At 44.1% G+C, this 19980-nt stretch overlaps 2 protein-coding genes across 32 annotated transcripts in view; both read left to right on the top strand.

The window, feature by feature from the left end:
- The window catches only part of TENM3 (teneurin transmembrane protein 3), a 1319439-nt gene that overhangs the window by 1148534 nt on the left and 150925 nt on the right, over positions 1-19980 (top strand). The window lies entirely within an intron of this gene.
- LOC308594449 (uncharacterized protein) lies at positions 16055-19861 on the top strand (the record flags this gene model as incomplete). The annotated part of the gene is made up of 3 exons (XM_081207520.1): positions 16055-16657; positions 16991-17265; positions 19802-19861. Exons 1-3 carry the CDS (start codon positions 16093-16095, stop codon positions 19859-19861), a joined length of 900 nt encoding a protein of 299 aa, XP_081063646.1. The 5' UTR covers positions 16055-16092.

The following is a 19980-nucleotide window of genomic DNA, read 5'->3' as shown; positions in this document are numbered from 1 at the left end:
TTCATCTAAGCCCACTGATTTGTTATGATTTATACACAGCACTAGCACAGGAATGCTTGAAGCATTTCTCAGTAGCTAGCCATAAAGGCATTTAATCTCCCCTCATACAAAACCAGACAATAAAGAAGGAGGTCAATATCCTTTATGTACAGTTCAACTAATTTCTCTGTTCAACATGCTTGAGGAAAATGGAGTGGCTTTTAAAAGTCAACAAATGTTCCTGAGTACCAGCCAAATCTGATCTTTGATTTGATGAATCTAGCATACATATATATATATTTCTTTTAATCACCCTGCCAAAAACCTGTCAGCATTGCTCCTCTAATGTGAAATAAAATGTACAGTTGTTCGGTTTAATTAAGCATTCAGTTCTTCTGCCAAGAGCAAATTAAAGTTCCCCATCATCTCAACCTATCCCTACCAAAATCAAATTATACAAAGTGGTGGGCAATTGGTTATAACAAACAGCTGTAGGTTATATTTGATTTCCAGGCTTTTTTAAAAAAAAAAAAATTTAAAAAATATATGTTACCTGAGAGAGAAGCCAAGACCAATTATTCCTTTACTGATTATGGCTTTCACAGCTTTAAGAGAACACTCACACCCACATTGGCTTGGTTTGGACAATCATTGTAGGCTTCATAAGCCTGTTAATGAGACCAGGCTTCCGCCATTCTTAAGCTTTGGCACAAAGACCCCAGTTTAGATTAATACAAGCATTCCCGTTATATCGGAACTGGGGAAGTCAGGATTAATGTTTGTTTAACTCTGGTCAACAACGCGTGAAAAATAAGTATTCCTGTTCATTTCCTTTTATAAACATTTTATACCACCTTTTGGCCCCAAATGGTACTGAAACCTGGAGGCTGTATATATTTGGTTTATCCAATTTGAAAGCCATTAAGCATTAAGCAGAGAGCCAGTGTGGTGTAGTGGTTAAGAGCAGTAGTCTTGTAATCTGGTGAACCGGGTTCGCGTCTCCTCTCCTCCACATGCATCTGCTGGGTGACCTTGGGCTAGTCACACTTCTTTGAAGTCTCTCAGCTCCACTCACCTCACAGAATGTTTGTTGTGGGGGAGGAAGGGGAAGGAGATTGTTAGCCGCTTTGAGACTCCTTCAGGTAGTGATAAAGCGGGATATCAAATCCAAACTCTTCTTCTTCTCTTCTTAAACATGGTAAGCTTCAGCCTTCATTTCTCCATCAGCACCATGCCCATAAGACCATGCCCATTGCAATAGGTGCCCCCCCAGCTCCTATCTCTAATCCTCCTGGTCAGTAAAAGTCTACTACTGGTATAGAGGCTAGTGGGTGGGACCTTTCCACACATAACATGAACATGAAGTGGATGTGGTGACACTAACGGAGGAACCAGAAGTAGCATTGTGGGTGAAAGAGGAGGAAGGCCAGGAGCAGCTGCCCAGCCATGCTGCCTGGTGCTGCCAGCCAACATTTAAGCTAGTACTCATCACCACATCCTGTACAGTGGATTCCATACATTTTCTGCTTTGCAAATGTGTAATTCATTTTGTCCATCCTTCATGGGAAAGGGGCAGTTTCCCTATGAAGAATGCTTGCGACAGTTGTTGTTGGTATTGTTGTTAGTTTAGGGAGAGGGTTTTTTAAGTTAGAGAGAGTTAAAGGAGAATAAGAGGGATATGATAGGGGTATATGAAGGGGTGTTCACTTTGTTTCATAAATAGGATTCTTTATCTTCTGCTCTCTATATGACCATAGCAGCTTCCTATATAAAAATATGGTTCTGTTGTCAAATCTAGTTCCTGCAAGGAAAGACTACTATGCCAGTTAGGATTTTTTAAGTTTAGAAAAGGGGGTGGGGGTCAATGAGAGTTTTATAAAATAATGCATGGTGTGGGCAAAGTGAGTATAAATGTGTCTTTGGATGAAATCCTGTTGGAAGAATGTGCAATTTTATCAGCCTTTGCTGACTTCTTCTTTCTACTGGATAGGTTCTGTGGAGGTCCTAAACATTCTACTTCAAGTCCTACCTGTACTTAAATTCTGTTCATTCATTGTTGTATCTATTTCTGTGATTGTATTTACTGTGATTGTATTTATTGAAAAGTGGACTAAATAGCATTGAGAATACATGTACAGCAAACCACTTCAGCAGGCTTGCAACATTTCAGCTTACTCTGCATTATTAATAAGATTGCTTAGTTTAAGGTCATACCTCTCCCAGATTAATAATATAATATTAAAATCCTGCTGAATGTGTTGACAGTGGTGAAATTTGGTTAGGGTCACCAAAATGAAAATGAAACTAGTTTTTAAATCTTATATTTTTACCTATGATTTTTTAAACAGTTGCTTATGAGGGGTGAAGAACCTGTGGGCCTCCATACATTGCTGCACTACATCTCCCATCATGCCTGATCACTGGCCAAGCTGGCTGGAGCTGATGGGAGTTGGGAGTCCAGCAACATCTGCAGGGGCCACAGCTTTTAAATCCCTGTTGCATATCATTAGTGGCAGACCTACGCTTTTGGAGCCCTGAAGCTTGAACTGTTATGGGGGACCCTTCTCAACCAGCAATGAGGTCTGGGTAACCCCTCTTATCTTCTTCAATGAGGTTGTTCCATGTCAGATCACCACATTAAAAACAACAACCCTACTACATCTCAGATTTTGATTAAAATTGCTGTCCTGAATTTTCTCGCCTGTCAAAGTCACTGGGGTTGGACTAGATGACCCTTGTAGTCCCTTCCAACTCTACAATTCTATGATTCTATTATTCTTTTTCTGGTTTTTCTAGCCACATATTCACGTCCAGTTTCATAATTGGAGAACTTTGCAATGTCATTTTCCGGAGACAATATATAGAAAGAATTTAAGTGCAGAACGGCCAATTTGCCACAACACTCTGCCTTTGCAACATCTGCACTACTGACTCTCAAACTTTGGGATTGTGGAAATATATCCGTCCAAAATTAATCTATTTGAGTTGAGTGACTCAAATTGAATCTACTGGACCCGTTTATTTCAATCAAGATGGACCAGTGTCGCTTTTGGGGCCCTTCCAATATTGGGGCCCCTGAAGCTTAAGCTTCATTGCTTTTGTAGTAGATCTGCCCCTGCATCATTAGAAGTTATTTTAAATCTGAACCCAAATTCAAGCAAGAATCTTTGCAAATTGAAATAGAAGCTTTCAAGATGCTGCAAAAGATTTCAGCTATTCATTCAGCAACCTTTGCCTTTGAATGTATTCCCTTCTCCCATTAAAGCTTCAGGGTAACTTTAAAAGAATAAATTTTCTGCTCTTCCCCATCTCTTACAAAAGACTTCTCCATTTAGTATCTTTCTCTGTCCGGATGCACCATTGACATGAATCTTGCTGTCACTAACCCATTAAGAGCACACTGAAGTAGTATCCCTGGTTTTTAAGGAATGCAAAATTTTGACTAGAAGGCACATCAACCTCCTTCCCTCATGCTAGATCAAGGATTCCTATTGTCAGATGCAATGGGCATGAAAGCAGCAATTTTACAGCACAAAAACTCCAATAACATTTACTGCGGTTGGCTGAGATTGAAATGCACACAGGCACTGCTCAGTCTTGGTTTCTTAAGCACCAGCTTCCCTTGGCTTCTTGCCAGTTTGTGCATTTCAAAGAGACAAGTCCTTTAAGGGGAAAGAGTTTTCCTTGTAACTTGCTGTGGGGTAAACAGACCATTCAGGCATAGTTTATTGCATTACATAGTTGACTATGCATAGCAGAATGGAACACCGTAATTGGCAGAATTATTTTGATCATTGGAATTCATAAGTATGAAATAGCTTTTCTAAGCCAAAAGAAAAGGAAAATGTGATAATTTATTATAGTGAATTGAGTGGTAGCCTGCATGCGAGAACACTTAAGCCATTTTGATTTTGACATAAATTGATTCTCCAGTTTTGCAATACCGTAATATAGAATATTAGCGGTTAGAAACAAATGGGACAATCCAGCTTAAGCACTCTTAAGACTCACTGATTTCAAACAGTTAGTGAACTTGCCTATTTCTCCTACTGAAATCAGGAGGACTAAATGCTTAATGATGGCTGGAGCATTCCCAACTTTTGCAAAATTTACCAGCAGGTGGGTATTATTTTGTTAGATCTGGTATATATGTTAATTAATCCTTCCTCTATCGAGCATTCTCTACCCCCATTCTTTACCCTAAGCCCTCACCCTTAACCATCTCTAACCTTTATAGGAGTACTGCTAGGATCAGTGCATACCACCATAACCTGAATTTGTTATCAAATTTTTAAGCCACTGGTGGCATATACAAAGAGGCATTTGGGGTTTTTTAAAACAAAAAATTCTTTTATTTATTTAATAAAAAGCATATTAAAATAAAGAAATAAATAAGAAATAATATAATTTCATGAAAATTAAATGCGCACACAGAGGATACAAATTTAGGTAACTGCATTTGGAGAGTAGTTACATGTCCTTAAAAAAAACATGTTTATAAATTATGAAGATATTGGCCTTGAGGGGGTGTATGGGGTGTTAGGGGAGGGGAAATACCTTTGGTGGGGTCACACCATGCTCTATCTGGGTAGTTCATCCACCACTGGTCTCCACTCTCATCTGTATCTCCTAGAAGCTGTCAGCATGCAGCGGTGGCCACACCCCAGGTAATTGCTTTGACTGGTTGGCTAAAACAGGTGAGGTTACCTGATATGTCTCAAACCCTCGTGAGTGAGGGATTTGTCTGTCTCCTGCATGCAAAGACAGGTTCTGCCTGATTGAGTGGATAAGACCAATAGCAAGTCTAACGGTCAAGAAGGTAGATTCTGCATGTGCTATAGAGGGAATTGAGGTGCAGATGGGGCTCATCAATCTCAGAAGGTAGTCCATCTAGGAGAAGGAATACTCTGATCCTAAACCTCCACCCCCTTTCAGCTATACTGATTCGTGAGAAAGTTTTCAGAAGTAAACCCTGAGGAAAAATCCATACTGACTGCCTTATTGAGTACAAAAGGCTAAGGAGCAAATCCTACACACATACGGAGTAGAGTCCCAAAGGTGGTTGGATGGCATCTTGTATGCCTGCTTCTGGCACCTCCTGTAGCCAGGTTGGTGCTGAATGTGTTGCTTTGCTTTGCTTTGAACTACATCAGTGAGGCTGAGAGGGGGGTCTTGTCGTCTTAGCAGCTCAGGACCTCCATGCACACTCTCCAAGCTTGTGCCCTGGTGATTGAAATCTTAAGATATTCTGACTTGAAGATGAGAAGTTAGTAAGAGTTCTAAATAGCATATTTCACAGGAGACATTTGAACCATGTCATTATTTACATACATATATATATATATATATATATATATATATATATATATATATATAAAGTTTTGTGTAATAGTTGAAAATTAATATTTTTTGTATATCCTCTACTTTGTTCATCATATAAAACCACAAATTTTAGCCAGTCTTACAACTGAATCATAGAATCAAAAAATTGTAGAGTTGGAAGGAACCCCAAGGGTCATCTAGTCACAGCTAAAGAATCCCCGACAAATGGCCATTCAACCTCTATTTAGAAACTTCCAATGAAAGAGAGTACACCACCCTCCGAAGTAGTCCATTCCACCGTTGAACAGCTCTTGCAGTCAGAAAATTCTTCATAATGTTTAATCAGAATATCCTTACTTGTAATTTGAATTCATTGGGTTGGGTCCTACCCTCTGGAACAGCAGAAAACAAGCTTCTTCTATCTTCCATGTGACAGCCCTTCAGATATTTGAAGATGTCTATCATGTCACATATCAGGTTTTTCTTACCCAGGCTTAACATACTTTCTCCATTTGTTTACCACTGTTTATCTGTAGATCTCAGGGTGATTCACAACATAAAAATGCATGTTAAAAACTCTAAAATACGTAATAAAAATTATATATGAGATATTATTTTTATCTTTAATATATTGTTATAGGTTCCCTCCTTTTTCTTATTCTCCTTTCCCTCTCCCCCCCAAATGGTAGAGTTGTTGTGGTGGTGAAACCCAGCTAAGTTCAAGTCATAACCCACATACTGAAGGGCAGTATTTTAAGGGAAGAAAACTTGATGTGAAAAACCTAATTGGAGCTTTTGATTGCATGAAGAAAAAAAGAGAGTAAGGCTTACCAAGAATAATCAGCTTTGCCATGATTAAAATGTCTAGAATACTGCTAATTGTTAACAGCAGCCTTGTTACATTGGCACAGACCGCAGTCCTATAGTGAAACAGTGAAAAACCATTTTGTGCATGTGCTTCTTGAATCCTTTAAAGAGTGCAGTCAACACGTTTGCTTTTTGTGTTATCAAGGGTTATTGTTATGATGTCCGAATATTAAGTAGCATAATTTGGTTATTATTGAACAAAAAATGTGACTGCAGTGTTTTTATGAATATTTTAGTTGCTTCAGATAGCTGTCAGTATGGTTTGCTATAAATGGTATTAAAACAGCCGATTTTTATTTTGTAATAGAGAGTGCTTAATTCAAAAATGAGCTCAAGGTCTCTCTTTTTCTTTCTTTTGTGTTGTGCTTTTTCCACACACACCCCAACACTCTTTCATGAACAATTGTATGTTGTATCTGTAGTAATCTTCCATTTCTGCGTTGCTTTCCAGTAGCTTGCCCTCTGCTGAGTAGGAAAAAGGCAAGAATAAGAATGACCTTGAACCCCTCTGCCAGTGTGTGCCTGTAGCGAAAATGCTTCAGAAACCAAGTGAAGCACTTCTAATGAATTGTGCTTTTGATTCTTTGAATCTGCACAGCATCTCCATCAGGTTTTTACAGCTGGACTCTTGCTGTAATTGCTACTGAGATGAGATGCACAACATGGGGTGTTGAAACCAAGTACTTATATTGTCTTACTGGCCAAAAATATATGGCATAGTAGGAGCAACAGACTTCATGAAATTTACACTTCATGTCTTCATGTTCTTCGCCCATTTCTGACATGCTGCTGATCTGTCAGCAGGCACTCTAGATGGAGGTGATAAAAACGACAAATCCAAAAGGTGTTTCTTAAAGCTGCTATGTATCCTTTGAGTAGAAAATTCTGGTTGATAAATATAGAATGCTCCAAGACTATAGTGTTAGCTGCAATCCCTAAACTATATGTACTGGAGTAAAAATGTTCTCCGTGGGACTGCTCTGTTGTAAATCATTTGTAGTCCTTTGAGAAACGCTGTCTCAATCAAAAAAGAGAGCTACGGCCTCTCAGAGGTTTATAATTACCGTATATAGCCAAAAAGTAAAATTCAAGAATCTTACATTTTTAATTCCTTAAAATGAAATATTACCTCAGGATGCATTTCGGTAATATTAGAATGAGGTTATGACCTACACTGATCCTATGAAATGGGGCAGGATAGAAATGCAAAAAATTATATTAGCTTTGAAATCTCTTTGCTGCACTGCTATACTGAAGAAACTTTCTCTTCATGACTACGGTTTTGTAGGAGAGTCTTATTAGTGATGTTTTAGATTGTGGCTATTCTCCTTAGATAATTCACAAAACAATGCATCTTACAGTTACTAGTTTCAAGTCTTCTTCAATGGATGTTAGTAATATGTAATTAGTTTTAACCATTAAAGTTTGTTCTTCTCTATTCTAACCCGCTGTGCCTTCTATATTGTGAAGAGTTAATTTTAACAGTACAGTCGTACCTTGGTTTTCAAACAGCTTAGTTCTCGAACATTTTGGCTCCCAAACGCCGCAAACCCAGAAGTGACTGTTCCAGTTTGCGAACTATTTTTGGAAGCCGAACGTCCGACGGGGCTTCCACAGCTTCCAATTGGCTGCAGGAGCTTCCTGCAGCCAATCAGAAACAGTGTTTTGGTTTCTGAACGTTTTGGAAGTCGAATAAACTTCCAGAATGGATTCTGTTCAACTTCCAAGGTACGACTGTACAGGCAATGACCGATTAATGCGCATCTGAAAGACACGCTACCATGCACACATAGTGCCGAACTCAGAAGTGATCTAACATCACTAAGAGGGAAGGAACAGGGATGGAGTGTGCTTGTATGTGCTCGGCCAATGCATGTGGGGGCCAGAATGGAACCCCCTTGCAAAATGGTTATTGACTGTGTCATTAAAAATTGTATCTTACATTTACAGTGGTGCCTCGCAAGACGAAAATAATCCGTTCCGCGAGTCTCTTCGTCTAGCGGTTTTTTCGTCTTGCGAAGCAACCCTATTAGCGGCTTAGCGGATTAGCGCTATTAGCAGTTTAGCAGCTATTAAAGACTTAGCGGCTTGGCGGCTAAAAGGCTATTAGTGGATTAGCGGCTTAGAAAAGGGGGGGGAGCAAAAAAAATTGCAAGACGCGCAAGATGTTTTCGTCTTGCGAAGCAAGCCCATAGGGAAATTCGTCTTGCGAAGCGCATCGAAAAACGGAAAACCCTTTCGTCTAGCGGGTTTTTCGTCTTGCGAGGCATTCGTCTTGCGAGGCACCACTGTATGTGACATTATGTTGATAAGAGACAATTACTTGTAGCCAGTATTATTGCTGCAGCATGGGAACCAGACTGCTATTGTCTGACTCCCATTGTGCTGGCTCATCAATCTTTGAATAAGGAAGTATTCTCCATTTTGCTTAGTCCGATCATGCTTGAACTGAGCCCACATGATATTTAGAAAGAACACAAAGAAACAGGAAACAACATCAAGTTCAAGAGAGTTCTTATCCCTTGAGATAAATGTAGACATTCACATGTTATGCAAATTGATGAAAATAGATGAAATGAAGAGCTGGAGGTTGGAGTTAGGACTCCAGAATCAGCCATTCAAGCCTGTTTCATAACCAGAACCTGCCCCGACTGCTCTTAAGTAAGCTTTGCTGGGCTTAGTGTGCAGCCTCCTCTTCTGGCAACAGCATATAGCTTCAGGAAAATGATTCTTCATCCAATGGGTATGGGACAATTCAATGACGGATACGTGGCAAGATGATGTGATGGATCCTCATGGGATAGCAGGTCAATTAATTATTCATAGGTAGGGACACCAGATGAAAGGAGTTTAGATACTAATACATAGTTCTTCCAGCAGTCCCCATCCCTCACCCCCTGTTCTTTTCCTGGGGAAAGAGTAACTCTAATAGGCTGGTACTTAATACTGCTTAGGGGTAAAAAGGCTATTAATCTGCCCTTGAGACTCAGATCAGAAGAAAACAACAGTTTCAAAGAATGCCTTTTCATCTTATTTAGAAAAAGCAAAGGGATGCACTTGGAGAAACTGATAGTGGTCGCCATGACGTTTATGGTGAGGATCAGGTTTTGCATCCTTCCAGCTGCTTTCCAGAGAGCAACTTATTTGGGTCGTTCCACAGAACTTAATGGGAGCCACTGACAACTGAGTGTGCCTTTATCTGCATAGCCCTTCTTCTTCAAAGTCATGTCTTTGTTAGAGCCACATATCTTGCTGTGAAAAGAATGTGCCAATACTCTGGGGGCTGTATATAGCTTGCTAGTTAGATTGATCCAAACTCAGAATACCATAATTCTCGTGTAGCACAAACATGTGCATTTCCGTCACACCCTCCATTCCCTGGCACAGTTCAGTCTGGCTACTTTCCCTCCTGCTAAGAAAATGTGATCAGGGAAGGTAGATTCATTGAGTCTGGGAACAAGCCAGTGAGAGAATTCCTTCTTTTATTCTCACACATCAGTCTCTTTCTGCCTAGCTTTGCTTTCTGGGAAGACTGGAATTAAAGGCGACAGAGACCACAGCTTCTTACAAGCATGAATAGAGATGGAGTGCTCCAGTGAAAAGGTTCTTCCTCTTATTTGTGTGTTCCTGTCTTCCACTTTCCAAAGCAGAGAGGGGAGGGAAATTGGCAGCTGAGCGTGTGTGTGAATGAAGCTGGTCAACTGGCAATTACCAGCCCCTGTGATAAGTTGTGCTATATGCAGCTTATTATGGGAATCCAGATAAATTACAAGACTACAAATGAAAAACCGTTGCTTTCATATAAACAACACCACATAAATGTTACTGCCCTGCAACTTGCGCTCATTTCAGCAGGACTAGTACAGAGTGAAATATAAGCTTGTCAAAATGGAGGCTGCACAGCAAAAGTGCTTGGTAGATAGTTCTCACTGGTGCTGACCTATACCTGATTGTCTTCTCTGTACTGCCAAAATTCAGGTCTCCCCTCCGGAAACCCCAGTTGGTCCCAGTTCCAGCTCAGCCACAGGCATCGCTGGAATTCTTTCACTGTAGCTTGTTGTGAAATGTTCCGTTTCTTAATTATAATGGACACAGGTAGCAAGGTATACATTCTGCCTAAGAGGAGTGATTAAGTTATTAGCATTGCATTGCTGTGCGTGCTTACTTGGGAGTCCCATGGAGCATAGTGGAACTTATTTCTGAGTAAGCATGTATAGGATATCACTGTAAGAGGATCAGCTCTGGCCAGTGACTTCACTTCACAACATACACATACCGTATACAGTGGTGCCCCGCAAGACGAAAAACTCGCAAGACGAAAAACTCGCTAGACGAAAGGGTTTTGCGTTTTTGAGCTGCTTCGCAAGACAAATTTCCCTATGGGCTTGCTTCGCAAGACGAAAACGTCTTGCAAGTTTGTTTCCTTTTTCTTAACACCATTAATACAGTTGCGACTTGACTTCGAGGAGCAACTCATAGAACGCGGTGTGGTAGCCTTTTTTGAGGTTTTTGAAGACTTTGGTGATTTTTGAAGCTTTTCCAAAACTTTCCCGACACCGTGCTTCGCAAGACGAAAAATTCGCTAGACGAAAAAACTCGGGGAACGAATTAATTTCGTCTTGCGAGTCACCACTGTATATCACTTGTATACTACAAATAGTGAGTTTCCCAAAAGAAATGCCATACAGTATCTTGTCTTTCCCCTCTCTTCTCTTGCTCCCCATTGCAACCTATTTTTCTTAATTTATATTTCATTATTTCCTAAAAACATTTTGTAGACTTTTTAGAAACTCTGTTTTATTATTTTTGCTTTTCTTATTGCCCCCCTTTATTATGTCCTTTGCATTTCCTCCTCAATTGCATTTGTTAAACCTCTCAATGGAATACAAACTTTTCAGTAAAAGGTGATTTTCTCAAAATGTGCCTGCCTTAGGACAGCTATTTAATTGGGAGAAATCCAAATTTCCAGCTCATACCACTTCCTGACAAAGACCTGCATAACAAATACCTATTGCATCTTTTTTCATAATTGAAATAGGCATATCATGTTTTCACTTTATTGATATTAGTTTCTCCCTGTAAAAGAAATGAAACATGTATGTAAATATATATACATATATATAGACAGTGAGTTTTCGCTCCATTACAGGCTGCAGTTCCCTATAATCATCCTATATAACCTAGGTCATCCAATGAAGTTATACTTTTACACACAATGCATCGTTAACCAATCGAATTCAGGCCCATAAGATGTAGTGGTAGTAGCATACTTTGAGGCTTTAAAAGGGGGTTAGACCAATTCATAGATGATAAGGCTATCTCCATGGCTACTCTAGTGCTGGAGACAGTATGTGTCTTAACATCAGCTCCTGGGAATCACAAATAATGTGTATACTGCTTGTGGGTTTCCCATAGGCATCTGGTTGGCCACTGTGATAACAGAATGCTGGACTAGGTGGCCTTTGGTCCAGCAGGTCTCTTCTTAGATTCTTATGCCTTGAGACTCTAGTGCACTGAGTTGAGTTGAGTTGAGTTGAGTTGAATTCAATAACAGCTTTTGACATTTGTTTGCAATCACAGCTTTTTCATAAGCTATTTGTGAGACAGCTCAGCTTAGTGCCTGGCAGTTAGGAATCACGTGACTTGCCTAGACTGGCTGAAAACATAGCTCCCATGAACTGAAATAATCTTCTTCAAAACGGCAAGTCTTTTATGAACCGATAGGCACTATAGCTCTACCTCACACCATAGTTAACTTTGTTCTAAGACTACTCTTGAGAAAACTCGGTTTTTTCCTCCAGAATTCTCTGCAGAAGCTCAAAATATTGGAACATCTAGAGAAGCTCTCTACCAACCATCTGTGTTGTTCTTACCTATTATTGTGAAAGGTGCAGGCCGGCTAGTGCAAATTCTGGGCACTCTTTAGCTTCTTCAGGCATGTCCAGTGTCACTGGGATGCATTCCAATATACTGTATTCATACCTAGGTCAGTGAACTGGGAGAGCTGAATGTTTGTGAGCCTATTAGAAAATGAACCGAGACTTTGTTATAATTGTAAGCTGGGTTCACAATGAAGGGTGAGCTTCTGCATGAGCTTCCATTAACCCTTCTGTCATACCTGGAGGGCCCCTGCGCCCTGAAGTTAGATGGGTGGTGACTGGAGAAAGGGCCTTCTTGGTTGTGATGCTCCATCTGTAGATTGCCCTTCCTAAGGAGGCTTGTCTGGTGCTAACTCTGCTGTCATAAGCTGCCTGCAGACGGATCTTATGTGTTCCGCTGAATTTTGTGAGCTACTTTTATCTGCTACTTTTTTTAGTTTTAGCTTTCCTAGACGTTTTGCTTAAGGTTGGCATTAAAGTATTTAAAATAAATAAATGGGGCAGTATCCAATGAAGTAATTCTTTTAGCACAAGGGTTTGCCTTTCTGCTATAGAATTTCCCCTCAGTCTACTCTCTACACGTGTTGCACAAGCTTTCCTGCACATCTGCTTCATAGGGTTGCGGAAAACTGCATGACAGAAGAGAAGAAGGAGAAGCTTCATTGCGCAACCAAATGTCCTTGTGCTAATGGAACTACACTTTTGGATACAGCCCTTAGCCTCTCTTGCTGAAGTGTCAGAAGCTTCACTACTTGGACATAATCCTAGGTTATAAACAGCCCCACTTTAGCTTATGGTAAGTAAGAATTGCCACAAGGAAGGGAGCTTCGAAATTTTTACATACAAGTAGATAACCTTTTCTTTCTTTCTTTCTTTCTTTCTTTCTTTCTTTCTTTCTATTGGTCACAAATAATTAGCATAGATAACTGTGGCCAGTGGGTTTTTCCTAGAAAAATAGGTGATGGCACTCACCATGAAGGTTTTACAGTAAATGCCACGCTTTTTAACCAAAAATAAGATGTGCTGGTACTGCGTACCCTTGAGTACCTCCGGGGGGAGCACTGATTGTGGCCCAAGTGGATTATTTAATATATTTATGGAGCTATTCACTAGGCTGATATAGGCTTTAATATCATGATAGACGAAATCTACAAAGCATTGTTTGTGCCATTTTAAAAGATGGATCATGGTTTTCTAATTTGGCATTTTCTTTTTTCCCCACTACAAATTATGTCCAGGCCTATGTTTTACTAGCTGCTACAATAATCATATTGTTTCCAAACACTTTGAGGGTTTAAAAAACAACAACAATCACCTGCAGTTTGATGAAGTTCTTTACCAAAAGTGGCTCCTGCTGTTAGTTTTGAACCCTCTAGGCATTTAGTAGAACAAGATAGTCATAGTGTTCTAGGATCACATATCTGCACCCTTCTAAGCTGTTGGATAACCTTCAACAGTTCTCTTCCCAAAATATTAGAATGACCGCTCCCCACTTAAAACGGGGGGGCGCCCTTTGCGTGGACGCGCGCAGCCCCTAGATCTGGAGCGGCTCCATCAGGAGGACTGCCCAGGAGGACTCCCCTGAGTGAGTGCTTGAGGGCCCTGCTCTTGCCACTTACCATCTGGCCTGGGGCGGGGCCTGGGGCCTCATAAGTACTGCGTGCTGCTTGCGGCCTGCTGCCCAGGAGGGCTCCCCTGAGTGAGTGCTTGAGGGCCTTGCTCTTGCCACTTACCATCTGGCCTGGGGCGGGGCCTGAAGCCTCATAAGGACTGCGTGCTGCTTGCGGCCTGCTGCCCAGGAGGACTCCCCTGAGTGAGTGCTTGAGGGCCCTGCTCTTGCCACTTACCATCTGGCCTGGGGCGGGGCCTGGGGCCTCATAAGGACTGCGTGCTGCTTGCGGCCTGCTGCCCAGGAGGACTCCCCTGAGTGAGTGCTTGAGGGCCCTGCTCTTGCCACTTACCATCCGACCTGGGGCGGGGCCTGAAGCCTCATAAGGACTGCGTGCTGCTTGCGGCCTGCTGCCCAGGAGGACTCCCCTGAGTGAGTGCTTGAGGGCCCTGTTCTTGCCACTTACCATCTGGCCTGGGGCGGGGCCTGGGGCCTCATAAGGACTGCGTGCTGCTTGCGGCCTGCTGCCCAGGAGGACTCCCCTGAGTGAGTGCTTGAGGGCCCTGCTCTTGCCACTTACCATCTGGCCTGGGGTGGGGCCTGAAGCCTCATAAGGACTGCGTGCTGCTTGCGGCCTGCTGCCCAGGAGGACTCCCCTGAGTGAGTGCTTGAGGGCCCTGCTCTTGCCACTTACCATCTGGCCTGGGGCAGGGCCTGGGGCCTCATAAGGACTGTGTGCTGCTTGCGGCCTGCTGCCCAGGAGGACTCCCCTGAGTGAGTGCCTGAGGGCCCTGCTCCTCCCTGCCACTTACCACCTGGCCCAGGGCGGGGCCTGACAGGCCTCACTAGGACAGTTGTTACTGCCGGAGAGGCACAGAGTGTTTTTAAAATGTTTTAAAAAATTTTCTCTGGATTTTTTGTATGTGGGGGGTGGGGGTGGGATTGATGTTTGGTTGGGCTTGGGGAATTATTATTTTTTTTATTTTTATGTTTTTGTAATTTTTACATTTTTTGTTTGTATTGTTTTATTGGTTTTGTTTGTTTAAGGTGTTATTTTGTTTTTAGGGGGAGGGGTCAGGGCTGCCGGGGAGTGGGCCCCAGCCCACAAAATGGCTGGGGCATGTTCCGCAGGGGGGGGATGCACTGGGACAACCGATCTCGGTGATCACGGGTAGGAGGAGGAGTTACGCTAAGACCAGACCATGTCATTACAGAGGAGGCAGGTTTAGTCGTTGTCTGAGGACTATCCCTGCCTCCGGGTCTGGTCCTGACCGGATGGATACTAGAATCAGCAAGGGATACCCACATGACCTGAAGGTGCTGCTGTGCAATGCCAGGTCAATGATTCATAAGACCACTGCCATCCATGACTTGATCATGGATGGAGGATTTGACCTGGCATGTGTAACAGAGACTTGGTTGGATGAAGCAGATGGGCCTGTCCTTGCCGCTGCTTGTCCACCAGGTTTCTCTTACGCACAGCAACCCAGGTCACATGGGCGGGGAGGGGGGGTTGAAGTGATTTTTAGGAAGTCATTAGTTTGCACCAGGCGTCCTATTGGGAAGACCCAGTTTTCTGAGTGCATGTTCTGGAAGTTGGGCAATAGGGGCAGTACAGGATTCCTTTTGGTGTACCGACCTCCCCGCTGCACCAAGGATTCCCTGCCCGAGCTGCTTCAGGTCGTGGCGGATGTTCTCCTGGAGACACCTAGCTTGGTCGTCCTAGGGGATTTTAACATCCATGCCGACACGACCTTACAAGGGGCCGCTCGGGACTTCGTGGAAAGCATGGCCTCCATGGGGCTGTCCTTGAATAAGTCTGGCCCAACCCATAGCCGTGGACATGCCTTGGACCTGGTGTTTACCTCTATGGATGTTGGTGATCTGACACTAAGTAAAAGCGAAACGAAAGAAGTGCCATGGTCAGATCACTTCCTGGTGCAACTGGACTTCTCTGCAACCCATCCCCTCTGCAGGGAGGTGGGACCAATTCGGATGGTCCGCCCCCGCCACTTAATGGATCCAAATGGTTTCCAGAGAGTGGTAGGGGATGCTTTATCCCATGTTGATGGCCTTTCAGCTGATTCCCTGGTGGCCCGCTGGAATGTGGAGCTAACCAGGGCTATTGACTGTTTGGCTCCGAAGCGCCCTCTCCGATTGCATGGAGCCCGGACAGCCCCGTGGTTTTCCACGGATCTGAGGGCAATGAAACAATCGTTGAGACGGCTAGAGCGCCGGTGGCGGATAACTCATTCCGAATCTGACCGGACACAGGTTAGAGCTCAACGTCGAGCCTACCAAGTGGCGATAGCGACGGCGAAGAAGAATTTCTTCACCGCCTCTATTGCATCTGCAGAAAACAGCAGCAGGAGACTTTTTCAGGTGGTTCGCAATTTAGCAGAACCACCTGCAACATCGGGGCCCAGTACGGGCCACATGTTCTCCTGCAATGATTTTGCAAAGTTTTTTGCAGATAAAATCGCTCAGATTCGGGAAGAAGTAGACTCCACCGTGGGAGCAGGGCCGGGGCGGGAGAGTGCTAGAGTTCTGTCTAGTCAAGTTGAGTGGGATCAATGCCAATCTGTTACCTCTGAGGATGTGGACAGGCTGCTTGGACGAGTGAAACCAACCACCTGTCTCCTGGATCCTTGCCCATCCTGGCTTATAAAAGCTAGCCGGGAAGGACTGGGCGATGGGCTTCGTGGGGTGGTGAATGCTTCCCTCCGTGAGGGAGCCTTCCCAGACCCGCTGAAAGAGGCGGTTATTAAACCGCTTCTTAAAAAACCATCTTTAGATGCGGCCACGATGGCCAACTATCGCCCAGTCTCAAATCTTCCATTCCTGGGCAAGGTGATTGAGCGAGCGGTTGCCGAACAACTCCAGGCACGCCTGGAAGAAGCGGACCATTTGGATCCCTTCCAGTCAGGATTCAGGCCTCATCATGGGACTGAAACTGCCTTGGTCGCACTGGTTGATGATCTCCGGCGGGCTAGGGACAAAGGTGAGAGCTGTTTCCTAGTTCTGCTGGATCTCTCAGCGGCGTTCAATACCATCGACCATAGCATCCTTCTGGACCGTCTTGAGGGGTTGGGAGCTGGGGGCACTGTTATACAGTGGTTCCGCTCCTTCCTCCTGGGCCGTGTTCAGAAAGTGGTGGTGGGGGATGAGTGTTCAGACCCCTGGGCTCTCACTTGTAGGGTGCCTCAGGGTTCTGTCCTCTCCCCCATGCTTTTCAACATCTACATGCGGCCGCTGGGAGAGATCATCAGGAGGTTTGGGCTGGGTGTTCATCAGTATGCGGATGATACCCAGCTCTACCTCTCTTTTAAATCAGAACCAGTGAAGGCGGTGAAGGTCCTGTGTGAGTGTCTGGAGGCGGTTGGAGGATGGATGGCGGCTAACAGATTGAGGTTGAATCCTGACAAGACAGAAGTACTGTTTTTGGGGGACAGGAGGCGGGCAGGTGTAGAGGATTCCCTGGTCCTGAATGGGGTAACTGTGCCCCTGAAGGACCAGGTGCGCAGCCTGGGAGTCATTTTGGACTCACAGCTGTCCATGGAGGCACAGGTCAAATCTGTGTCCAGGGCAGCTGTTTACCAGCTCCATCTGGTACGTAGGCTGAGACCCTATCTGCCTGTGGACTGTCTCGCCAGAGTGGTGCATGCTCTGGTTATCTCCCGCTTGGACTACTGCAATGCACTCTACTTGGGGCTACCTTTGAAGGTGACTCGGAGACTACAACTAATCCAGAATGTGGCAGCTAGACTGGTGACTGGGAGCAGCCGCCGAGACCATATAACACCGGTCTTGAAAGACCTGCATTGGCTCCCAGTACGTTTCCGAGCACAATTCAAAGTGTTGGTGCTGACCTTTAAAGCCCTAAACGGCCTCGGTCCAGTATACCTGAAGGAGCGTCTCCACCCCCATCATTCTGCCCGGACGCTGAGGTCCAGCGCCGAGGGCCTTCTGGCGGTTCCCTCATTGCGAGAAGCAAAGCTACAGGGAACCAGGCAGAGGGCCTTCTCGGTAGTGGCGCCCGCCCTGTGGAACGCCCTTCCAGCAGATGTCAAAGCAATAAACAACTACCTGACATTCAGGAGACATCTTAAGGCAGCCCTGTTCAGGGAAGTTTTTAACGTGTGATATTTTATTGTATTTTTGGTTTTTATGGAAGCCGCCCAGAGTGGCTGGGGAGGCCCAGCCAGATGGGCGGGGTATAAATTATTATTATTATTATTATTATTATTATTATTATTATTATTATTATTATTGCATAGGCTTGGCTTTGCCTTCCCTCAGGTGGGATACCTGGAGGTCTCCGCCTACCTCAGTCAGTTGTCCAATCCCACCTGGGGGAAGCGTTGCCAAGGAGACCAGGCCAGGTAGGGGAGGGATTACCTGCCCACACAATAGAGGGAGGATCTTACCTAGGAATCCTCACTTGGCTCCAGAGCTTCTCCCACCCTCAGTTAATGTCTTATTTTGCAGGTTAACTGTTCTTCACAGGTTTTGCAGGTTAACTTTTCTTCACAGGTATGCGGGCACTGCTACATTAAGGTCGCTGTTAAAGGGCCAGAAAAGAATTTCCCTGCATTGGCAGGTTTCGCCTTTCCCGTAGCAAAACGTCACAACTTTGGCGGTATCAGGCCTTGGGCGGAATCCTTTAGTCCATCTTCCTATTTGTGGCGGCGATACCAGGGTTCCCCGTTAAAGGGGTTTCTGAAGGGAGGCTTTGACCGTACGCTGAAAGGTCGTCATTGCTCTCCCCTGCGGCGGCGGCGTAACGGGGGCAGCTATCTCTGCTTGAACATATGTTCTCCAGAGCCGGCCCACCCCACACACACACACTGGATAACCCTGATGCTCCCTAGGTCCCCGGCTGAGGACTGGGGAGGGAGAACGCCCAATGCCTGAGCCAAGGTCTACCCACATTTGAAATTTAATAAAGTTGTGGCCAATTTAATCCCATAGCACGTTGTCTTGAGGTGTTATTCCACATGACGGGGGGACCGCTCAGGATCTGGGGACTCCGCCTGTCCACACAAATAACCTTATCCTTCCCCACTCCCCTGCTGAATGCCATCACTACTTTTCTCCTATTTCTCCTCCTTCACCACTTACTGTATTTTTCGTCCCATAGGGCGCCCCGGCCCATAGGACGCACCTAGTTTTTTTTGGGGGGGGAAATAAGGGGGGGTTTATTTTCCCCCCAGGCGCAGGGAAGCCAGCCCCCAGAACACGCAGCTCTCCGCAAAGCAGTGGGAGAGCTGCATGACTTCGCGCAGCTCTCCCACTGCTTGCGGAGAGCTTCCTGAATCCTGGAGAGCGACCGACCCCTCTCGCTCTCCAGGCTTCAGCGAAAGCCTGCATTTGCCCCATAGGACGCACACACATTTCCCCTTCATTTTTGGAGGGGGGAAAGTGCGTCCTATAGGGCGAAAAATACGGTATTTACTTCTTGTTGTTGTTTAGTCGTGTCCGACTCTTCATGACCCCATGGACCAGAGCACGCCAGGCACTCCTGTCTTCCGCTGCCTCCCACAGTTTGGTCAAACTCATGTTGGTAGCTTTGAGAACACTGTCCAACCATTTTGTCCTCTGCCGTCCCCTTCTCCTTGTGCCCTCAGTTTTCCCAGCATCAGGGTCTTTTCCAGGGAGTCTTCTCTTCTCATGAGGTGGCCAAAGTATTGGAGCCTCAGCTTCACGATCTGTCCTTCCAGTGAGCACTCAGGGCTGATTTCCTTAAGAATGGCTTATTTACTTATTCTGTGACAATTACTTTATATCATTTTTTTAATGCTGCAAGTCAAAATGGGGTTTAACCTGTGCTTTTTGTTTTTATTACTATTTTCATAGCATTTAATGCAAGTTTTATTAAATAAGAAAGTTGAAATAAGTCCCCAAAGTGCAGCCAGTTTCTTAAACCTATAATTTCCATTAAAACATACCATTGCTTTGAGCTGTTACTTCTAATGTACTATGAGATAATTTGCCCATTACACAAGGGAGAAAGACGGTGATAAGGTTGTGATAAGATTACGTGAGAGTGTGTGATTAAATTGATTTTCTTATTTTTCTATTTTCTTTTTAAGTCTTGTAGCCTTTCTTGGTGTTCATAGGTATTGCTATTTTGTCAATATGACAGGATTCTATAGGGCCAGAAACACCTTTACGTGATTCTTCTGTCAGTCCTATAAAATCATGAACTTCATTTTACCAGTTAAATGATGGTGGGCTTTTAAAGGCTCCTTACATTTTTTGTAAGGAAACAAATGTAAACTCCATTGTAAAATGTGTGGATATTATAAGTACACATTTCTTTAA

This window comes from Podarcis bocagei (genome assembly GCF_964188305.1).
Source record: "Podarcis bocagei genome assembly, chromosome: 9".
Taxonomy (NCBI): domain Eukaryota; kingdom Metazoa; phylum Chordata; class Lepidosauria; order Squamata; family Lacertidae; genus Podarcis; species Podarcis bocagei.
This window is presented reverse-complemented; position numbering and strand designations above follow the sequence as displayed.